General features: G+C 40.1%; 1 protein-coding gene across 1 annotated transcript in view; it reads left to right on the top strand.

Annotated features, from left to right (window-relative positions):
* Positions 1 to 4,450: 4,450 nt before the first annotated feature.
* The window catches only part of UNCX (UNC homeobox), a 5,638-nt gene continuing 88 nt past the window's right edge, over positions 4,451 to 10,000 (top strand). The window contains 4 exon segments of the mRNA XM_030212400.1: positions 4,451 to 4,770; positions 5,864 to 6,039; positions 8,874 to 9,312; positions 9,315 to 10,000. The exon segment at positions 9,315 to 10,000 is cut by the window's right edge and continues 88 nt beyond it. Of these exon segments, the coding sequence (XP_030068260.1) occupies positions 4,515 to 4,770; positions 5,864 to 6,039; positions 8,874 to 9,312; positions 9,315 to 9,874 (1,431 nt within the window). The 5' untranslated portion in view covers positions 4,451 to 4,514 and the 3' untranslated portion in view covers positions 9,875 to 10,000.

The following is a 10,000-nucleotide window of genomic DNA, read 5'->3' as shown; positions in this document are numbered from 1 at the left end:
GATATTTTTTTCGGCGTCATTTGCAAATATAAATGGTGTTTGCAGAGGCGGCATATTATGATGTGAGCTCGTTCCATTTTCAATTAGACATAGAATGAGTTAAATTAATTAAAAATAACTTTTAAAAAAAATGGAATATTTTTTTTTCCAGTGTGCAGCCGAAACGTTTGTATCTCCTCCCACGGTATTATAATGGAAGAAAGTCGAGTGAAGTTGTGTCCTTCAAAGAGCATCCATCATTTTCACTAAAGTCTTCACGAATTGATCTAGCTAACACGGAACACTTTATTGAGTTGCATTATCAAAACAAGTTCAAAAGATCCTGTTGGCAAGAAAACCTATGTAGACCGTGATGCTGAAGCAAGAAACTCCTTAAAAAGAAAAGGAATTCAGTGCAGAACTCAATAAGTTTCTACTTATTCAGAGCAGTGTAACTTTTTTTTTTTTTTTAATGGGTCGCTTTTACCTTCTCAAGTAGGAAACTTTCTCAAGAACTGAATTATAAAGTTTCACTGTACTGTGTTTAAAAATCCTCATGTTTGGAGGAATAACCTGGTTTCCACCTTTATACAATAACAGAATTCGTGGCGTCTTCCATCATTGAGGTCACTTTTGCTGAAAAAGCCATAGCAGAAGGGCACCTGAAGAGACCGTTACAGCTTCATGAATTATGAAAGAAAATTCGTCTGTGAATCAGAGACAAGAGCCCTCTGGTTATAGAATTAAGATGGGTGTGAACCTCATAAAATGTATGGAAACGAATTCATTTGCTCCATTATGTAAAGTGAGGGGCCATAATGTGAAGTGTTAAGTGTTTTCTGAAGGACATATGTGGCATCCAGACTGCTAATGTATGGCAGGCTCAGAACTAATTGCAACAGTTTTGTCTCTTTTTCAAAGTCCTTAGCATGGGGAAAAAAGTGTAGATTAAACTCTCCTGTGTTCGCTGAGTTTGAGATTCACAATCAGTTCTTCTGCATTTGGGGTTGCCCCCACCCCCCCAAAAAAACATTGTGTGTATGAGACAATGCAAAACCTACTTAGAATCATCGAGCAGAAAATCAGCAATCCTGGCATTTCCCTTGTTAAAAAAAACCAAAACAATTGAATTACCCTCGTTGCAGACGAACATTGCGCTCCTAAAATCTGCAAAGCAACTTTCAATAGTTTAATTGCTTTATAATTGAGTCTCTAGATCTTTAGAAGTTAGAAAGATTTGCGCATTATACAATATGCTATTGACTGGAGAGCAGGGTACAGCCAACACAGGGATGCGTTATATCAAGACTAACTTCTAGGCCCAATTCACCCTGAAATATCATTTCCTGACCAGCTTCCTTCGGCCCTTCACCATCCTTCAGTGGTACTGCCCTGGTTTGCTTCCGCCTCTGCACTTTCCGGCCTGATTTTTTTTTTCCTTTCATATGCTGACTCGGATTCCGTCCTGGAGAAATGGCTGTAAAAGCCAGTAGGAAAGCAATTGAAGATAAAACACCCCGATTGTGATAAAAAGGGGGGGGGGGGAAACAAGGCGAAGCGAGCTGCTGTCCTGAATGCAAGTCTTGCACGTCTTATTATCAAGTTAATTAAAGCTAGCATCTGACAATGTCACTCGGCTGTTGGAAAAGGGATTTAAATGCGAAGTCTCCTAGGGCCTGTGTGTCAAGAGCTGCTTTTCATTGAGCCTGCTGCGAGGCTGTGTGTTTGGAACTGTACTCACGACTGAAGGGGGTAGCTTTAAAGAAGCCTTGTGTTTTTTTTTTTTTTTTAATATAAGCAACTGACAAGGAGGCAATTATTTCATTTTGATGTTCAATATAAAAAAAATAAAGAATAAACGACTTTCATAATTTGTATTTAGACTGAGAGTCATATTAAAAGAGATACAAAGGCCAAGCGGAATCAAAGCCTCTCTCTCCCGTTAGAAAACAGCTCTGAAACACTCAGAGATTTCTTTCTTGTTTTTTTTTTTTTTTTTTAAAGATCGCCCAGGATCCTGAAACATGAAAGCAGAGTCGATTTAAATGTTCACATTGAAATTCAGAAAGCTGGTTGCTATGTGGACTTGAGGTCAAGTGACGGACGGATTATATGCTTCTTCATAATAATATTAATTAAACAATTTGCATGCTAATAAGGTAACAATTATCAGGGCTTCTGTTGAAAGATTCAGGTTATTACAACACGCCAATCTGGGTGCCAGAGGTCAGGGAGTGAGAGGCGAGAGAAATTTCAACTCAAATTAACATTCTGTCAGCTCCAGAAAATGGGATAAATAAAGTCGAATTAATTCTTTATAATAAATAGAGAGAGTCAGAGAGAGAGAGAGAGAGAGAGAGAGAGAGTCATTCCCCTCCTTTCTTCTGGGGTGGATTGATTACCATTTTGTATTCAGAAACACGTTCCTTGCATTCCTCTCCTGAAATCCGACAGAAAATGAGGCGTTTATTGCTACAGGCAAAATTGGTCCAGTGGACACAGTTTACATTTAGTATTTATAGAGAAAGAAATTAAATTATTGGTGAAAGTGAGCGGCCCTTGGCCCCTGACCTCAGAATAATACCCGGCATCGTATTCTTATTGCGGTTAGAGTGATAGTCCAAATTCAAAGCCCTTGTAGCTTTAAATTTGTGGTTCTCCCCCCCCCCCCCCACAAGGTTTTTTCAAGGAAAACAAATAATTATAATTGTAATTATATTTGCAATAGGGAAACAGCAGTGTATACGACACGTTATTCAATTGTTTAGAAATGCTTTTCCCCAGGACAACAGATTATACAGATCTACACCCTTTCATTTCATTTTTAGTTCACGCACAATGAATAAGCACTGGAAATTTTATCATTTTTCAGGATATTTTATACCTGCAAAATCCGTTTGTATGTTTTCCGGAGATAAAAACATTTTTTTTCTTTCTTGTCCGCTTGCGATTTTGGAGAATTTAAACTCTGTGAACCTCCCAGAAACGTTTAAAGGGGGGGGGGGGGGGGGGGGGGGGGGTTTCTTTATCTTCTGTCTGACTTTTTGCACCTTTCAGCCTCTGAAGTTTCGCTGCGGGAATGTAAACGAATTTTAAGTCGCTGAAAGGCAGAAACAAAATACACAGACCTTCAGATCGTAAGAGATAAAGTATTCTAAAATCCTGACGTAAGCACCAGTCACACTGTATCAGCACATATAATATTTTTAGTGCGGTGCTGTCTGTCCTCCTGGTCCTGGGTCCTTTCTTTTCTGTGATCATCCCACGATAAGCAGAAATCTGGCAGAAAATCAGAAGCCAAGCACAACAAACCTATCTGACTGAAAGTGAAAGGGCTTTGGGGGGATTTGGAAATGAACCATAGGCTAGAATTCTATAAACTATAAACCCCTCACTGTTTCATTATAATTGAAATCTATTTTCGTATTTGTTTCGCGAGAGAGACGGGTACATCCCACTATTCCATCATTCTTGCTCTCTAGTTCGTTCTTTCTTTCTTTAATGGAAACAGCTTTCGTTTTATCTTTAGGTCATATTAGCAGAGTTTTTTTTTGTTTTTTGTTTGTAAATGTAATTAATAAACGGTGTTTCACTATCAACCCTTTAGTGACAGGATATGCTTCTCTAAATAAAGACTTTAATAGTTACCCCCTTTTTCTTTTCTATCCAGGTGCTGTTTAATTAGCCACTCTTCCACCATTAATAATTTAATCTTGTTTTGGTCGATAGATCGATAGAAAGTGTGACATTAATTACGGTTTTATTTTTTTTTCTAGCTGTGATGCGATCATTTTTTTTTTAAATACTGTATAGGATTTTTTTTTTCCCTATCAGCAGAGCCGGAGAGGAGATGAAAAGGCTTGTAGTTTTAAATTCAATGTGACAGCTCTGGAAAGAGGGGATGATGAATCTCCGATTATTGGATCAGTCTATTTGCCGCTCAATGTCTCTCTGTAATTGGAGCAACATCACTTTAAAGGTTCAGAGAGTAGAGCATTTCTGGTGAAAAATCCCCACAACACACCGGTGAATGTTTTAAAGGGAAATCTATTAGTGATTTAGAGAGGGAGGGAAGGGGGGGGGGGTGGGTGGGATGTGGTTGTACAGTCTGTTTGTACTCCGGCTGTTTAGTATTTAACTGGGTATCAATCAGATCCATAAGTTCTTCTCCATATCCCTACCCTGCCGCCCTCTTCCTTCCCATCCCCCCCTTGTTGTGATGTAGTTCTTATCAAAGTCCCCCTTGTCTTGTTGTGACAGCTCTGATACTGTTTATTGAGGTGGATGTCAGGTATAATTAGCAATCGATATGGAAAACGTTTCCTGCAAGCCACGTCTCTGACGTCACAGCCGATTAACGTTTCTTATTGGTCCCAAATTCCCCAAGCCTGGGCTAATTATTGGAAGGTTGATGTTGATAAAGTAAAGCTTCACCGTCGCCTTGCAGCATGTCCCCTCCTGCCCGGTCCCTGGCATTGCATGCAAGCTAACGTCCTGCTCGCAGCCCCTCGGCTCTGGCCCTTCTTCCTCGGGAGATGATGGACAGCCGGATCCTAGAGCATCCCCATGCCCAGTTTGGAGGCGCTCTGAGTGGGATGGTGGGTTTCCCCTATCCCATCAACCACCACCATGTCTACGAGCTAGCCGGCCATCAGTTGCAGTCCGCGGCCGCCGTGCCCTTCTCCATAGATGGATTATTGAACGGTTCCTGCGCGGCTTCGGTGGTGAATCCGACCCCTCTGATCCCTGGATGTGCTTTGAATGGAGACAGCCAGCAATTCAAGCTGTCAGGTAAGAGCAGGCTGCACTGGAAAAGGGGAGTTAGTCGTGTCGTGCCGTGGAAGCTTTCTGTTATGTAGTCTGGAAGCAAAGTGAGAGAGAGAGAGAGAGACAATGGACAGAGGATCAGGCTTTCTGAACTGGAGAATGCAGAATACCGTGCAAACCTTCCTCTTTCAACCGTTTCACTAATTTAGAAGGTGGTCAAATATTTCAAACAAACCTAAAAAAAAAAAAAAAGGGAAACAAGACAGATGACAAGAACGCCTGAAAGAAAGCAAAAAGTTACCTGTGTAACATAAGGCACTGTCCAATGCTATGAATATGGCAACAGTGATATTATGTAAGGATGGCTAAGCACAAAATGTTCACCAAACCATCATTTGATTGTACAAGAAGTGCTCAGTGTATTATGTAAGCCCTTACATTGTTTCATTGGTTAAACATAGCTTCGGCGATTCAATATTAATGTGGCACCTTTTTTACATACACGTTGATCTATGTATGTATAAATAGACATGCATACATGCAGTCGCACAAATACACGCACAATAACGTATTGTATATCTGTGGGTAAATATCGGTGTGCATGATTATCTTAAAGGAAAGCTGAGAGGTTCGATGAATAGGGAAAAGGCTGAGGCAACCACGGCTAAAGTAACGAAGGGAAATGAGGCCTTCTTGAGAGGAAAAGTCTCAAGAGTGAGCCTACATTCCGGGCTGTACCGCTGTCCACTTTCTCTGCTCCCTGCATACCGTGGGACCAGGTAAAAAGATGCGATAAGAAAATATTTCTCTGCAGGGAAGCAGGTTATCTAACTCCAAATTCATTTTCAAAACATGGGGATGACTTGGGAAAACAGAGAGGCTTGATCAGCCATATCCATCCCCCCCCCCCCCCCCCCCCAATAACAATAGTTCCAAAAACTTTTTGGTTTTTTTTCGTGCCTAAAATTCTGTTGCTTCTTTTTTTTTTTTTTAAATTCAAGTACTCACGTTTTAAAATTAAAAGCTGTAGAGTTCTGCGTGTACAGTGACACAAGAGGTAGGAGGGAGGGGGGGGGCTGCTTCGTTTGCTGGTAGTTATGAATTTCTGAATTTTTAGACACTGGTGACCCGGACAAAGAAAGTCCTGGCTGTAAGAGGAGGCGAACCCGCACCAATTTCACTGGCTGGCAGCTGGAAGAGCTGGAAAAAGCCTTTAATGAAAGTCATTACCCGGACGTGTTCATGAGAGAAGCGCTGGCTCTGAGGCTGGACCTGGTGGAGTCCAGGGTTCAGGTAAAAACAAACTTTTACTTTGAAGGCAACCCCTTCTTTTGAAAAACATGTCTCTGGGAACTGTGTTTTCATCCAAAAGTGTTAATTGAATAGACGTCAACTCTGGACTAGAAATATTAATTCTAATAGTGTTCTAATTAATTCATAGATTTGCATATCTACACAACTCCTTTGTTACAGAGTATTTTCTGGAGGGAGAAAGAACATCTTAGTATCTGCAAGTAAAATGTATTCAACGCTGCATTTAAACTATCTAGAAAAGATTGTATACTTGTGTGTACGAAAGCTTTTCTAAATACAAATTTACTTGCATTTAATTGTATTTAAAAAAAAAAAAAAGCTTTTATACTCAATGAGTATTAAAACTTTTTAAAAAATATATTTTAAATGTAGCATTAAATACATTTTATATGGAAATATTAAAGTAACTGCTGGGCCAAAGATGCCCCTTCCCCCTGAAAAAGTACTGTTACAAAAGAGTTTTATAGATATGCAGATATATAACTTGATTAATTAGAAGACTTTATACAACATATAAAGAAAAGTTTTGCTATGTTGGCCCTAAACACTATAATGTATTTGGTCCATTAATATTTTCAAAAGTTGAGTCCTAAATAATAATTGCAATTTAAATGTATGTTACATTTTACCTAGACGGTCCATTTGATTTTGGGACAGCTAGCAGACTTGGGGTGGGGGGGGGGGAGGGGTAGGGGGAAGGAGCAAAATTACAAATAAGGGAAAATGAATTTTTCTTGCAACAAGAAAAAACGATTTTTATGCTGAATTACTTTATCAGCGGAATTACTATGTGAAATCTAGGGAAAAAATGCTGCTTTTCTGTGAAAACGATCTGTGGGCACAAATTTATCTTAACGTTAAAAAAAGAAAGTCTAATTTAACACGTTGAAAATACATTGCCATTGTTAAATACAAAATCGAAGTCTTCCTACTGAAATTCAAACTGTACCAAATTACTGGTTAGTGTATACATTTGTAATCAAAACAGAAAGGTGTGGATTAAAAAAAAAAAGAGAGAGGGTATCTCTTAGTAGCATAGTAGATGACGACAGATAAAGACCTGTACGATCCATCTAGTCTTTTTCTGTCATTAGCACTGTTTAAGCTGTATTTACAAAATGTTTTTCCTTTTCTCTCCCCCCCATGACCTCTTCTGGTTTGAAACTCTTTTATCCAATTTGTTCTGAGATTGTTAAGTGAAGTTGAGACCCTTCATCCCCCCTTTAATACGGTAATGAGTAATTTTCAATGACAAGGCCGACTGGAATTAGCACAAAGAAAGGAATTACCAAGTATGGGGGGGGGGGGGGGGGGGAGGGGAAGCAAAGAGTCTCCATGTGAGATTTAGCAAAGCTTAAACAAACAGGTCTTGTGCGTGTGTATATATATATTATATGAGTGTATATATACAAGCACATCACATAATGCTTAATTCATCATAAAGATGTGATCTGCTATTCTAAATACAAAAACTCTGATATGGTTGTTTGAGGGGGAAAATGTTGCCTGAAAATACACAACAGGAAACGGAAATACAAGACCAAAAATTATAATTACAAAAGTGGGAGTGACGGTAAATTGATTTGTAATGGATAAAGCGACCTGAGGGTGGGAAAAAACGTGTTTTTTTTTTTTAAATTGAAGAATGTTTGTTTATGTAGCAGAACATTCTTGCCAATCGTGCTGTGTATTAATTACTAATATATATATATATATATATATATATATATGAAAAAACATATCTCTTTAAATATGTTAACAGTTAATACAAAATAAGATCAGATATGTTGCTTTGCTTTTAGTGGATCATTTTGACAATAATTTGGAGAAGATATATTAATAATAGTAAAATGATCTTTCTGCCATCAAAACATCCATTTAATTGAGGGTATTACTTAGAAATCAATTCACTTGTCAATTAAGCTAATTCAGTTTATTGGGCCTGAAAGTGTAAACGATAGATTAAGTAACTCAGCACTTTTTTAAAAATGTTCTTATAAGCTCCAAAGTAGGAGGAAAGTGACAAATGACATTAAAACTTTAAAATAGTGCCTATGTCAGATTGTTTTGTCATTGTTATTTATAGACAAAAACACGCGTTATTTGTTTTACATGTAAAATGGGATTTACAAAGCGAGACTTAAATGGTGTTGCTTGTACGAATATGAATCTAATATATTTCAATGAAAAAATCAAAATGTGAAACCCTATAACTTTGATATGTTGAATAAGAATTAAAGGTGGGTGTGTGTAGCTTCTATCTACCTATCCATCTATCGATTTAGGAAAGCTACACAGACCACACACATACACTGCAGTTTTCTGCTATAAATATTTAATATGTTTATATTGTGACGAAAGAAGTGACTTCAGAGCTCTAATGGGGAGATTTAAATTGCTCTCCTTCTGGTTGCTTGGCATCTAGAATTTTTTCTTACATAAATCATTTCTGTGTGTGTTTTATATGCCTATATTTATCCATGTATATAAAAAATACACAGAAATTATTTGTGATGTGTATGTGTTTATATCTATCTATCTGTATAGATATATAGCCACGCATATATATTTTAAATTTATTTTTAATACAGTGTTAATTTCCAGCGAAATGGTCTTGCTTTTCTGCCCTGGTGAAACGAGTCTTCTAAAGAGCAGTGAAGGAGCATCTTTGACCAGTTCACGGGCATTGAAAACCCTCTCATCTTTAGGGAAAAAGAAAATATTAATAAAAAAAAAAAAAAAAAAAGAAACAAAAACGTGCCCCCATTCTTCGGCCAGAGAATGTTAATCGATTTTCATTCTTCGGTGTGTAGGTTTGGTTCCAAAACCGCAGAGCCAAATGGAGAAAGAAAGAAAACACCAAGAAGGGACCCGGGAGGCCGGCCCACAACTCTCACCCCACTACGTGTAGCGGGGAGCCCATGGACCCCGAGGAGATCGCCCGCAAGGAGCTGGAGAAGATGGAGAAGAAGAAACGCAAACAGGAGAAGAAGCTGCTGAGGAACCAGAACCGGCGCCTGCACTCGCCCTGCTTGTCCCTGCACACGCCCTCCTCGGACAGCGACAGCGGCATGTCCCAGTTCCACGAGTCCCCGGAGCAGAGCCAGGCCGAAGCTGGCCAGAGCCGAAACCAAACCGAAGCCAGCTGCGATCCAGCGGGGCAAGCTGTCTTCTTCCAGAACCAAAGAAGCCTGGGCCAGCGGGCCCGGGTTGGGGACAAGGACTCGCCACCCGAGGCCGGGGCCAGGCAGGGGACCGGGGTTCGGTTCACCATAAACTGAACCCATTCAGCGTGGAAAGCCTCCTGTCCGATTCCCCTCCACGCCGAAAGCCCAGCGCAGACTTCCCCGCGCTGGCCTCGCCCCGCACCCTCATCGGCAAGGGCCATTTCCTGCTTTATCCCATCACCCAGCCCCTGGGGTTCATCGTGCCGCAGACTGCCCTTAAAACGAACTCGAGCCAAGAGACGTCTAACCCGGGCCAAACTGACGCGTCACCCAGCCATCCCAGCTTAAGTACCTCTTCCAGTACAGCTCACCTGGCGAAAACCACGAACTCCTCCTCTCCAACCCCGGGCCCTGCGTTAGGCTGCTTGACGGAAGCCATTTGTCCCGGGGCTAGCTCGAGCCAAACCCAGGTAGGCTATGGAGACTGTGCGGTGGTGTCCACGGACGGCAGTTTTTCCGAGCCAAAGTCCCCCTTTTCCAGAACGAAAGACAATAAATGCAGGGAGAAATTGGACAGCTTAGCGCCGAAAGCACCAAACTGCCGGACGGAAACGAGTTTAGATTGTGAAGAAGTGGACATGGAATAGATTAGTTTGTTTTTTTTTTTTTTTTAGAAATTGGAAAAGACTTCTACATTCCCAAAGCTGGACTCAAAACAAAGATTTCACATATCAGAACTTTTTTTTTTTTTTTCAACAGCTCCTACCAGAATT

The sequence above is a fragment of the Microcaecilia unicolor genome, chromosome 8 (assembly GCF_901765095.1).
Source record: "Microcaecilia unicolor chromosome 8, aMicUni1.1, whole genome shotgun sequence".
Classification (NCBI taxonomy): domain Eukaryota; kingdom Metazoa; phylum Chordata; class Amphibia; order Gymnophiona; family Siphonopidae; genus Microcaecilia; species Microcaecilia unicolor.
Note: the sequence above shows the minus strand (reverse complement) of the source record. Positions and strands in the feature narration are given on the sequence as shown.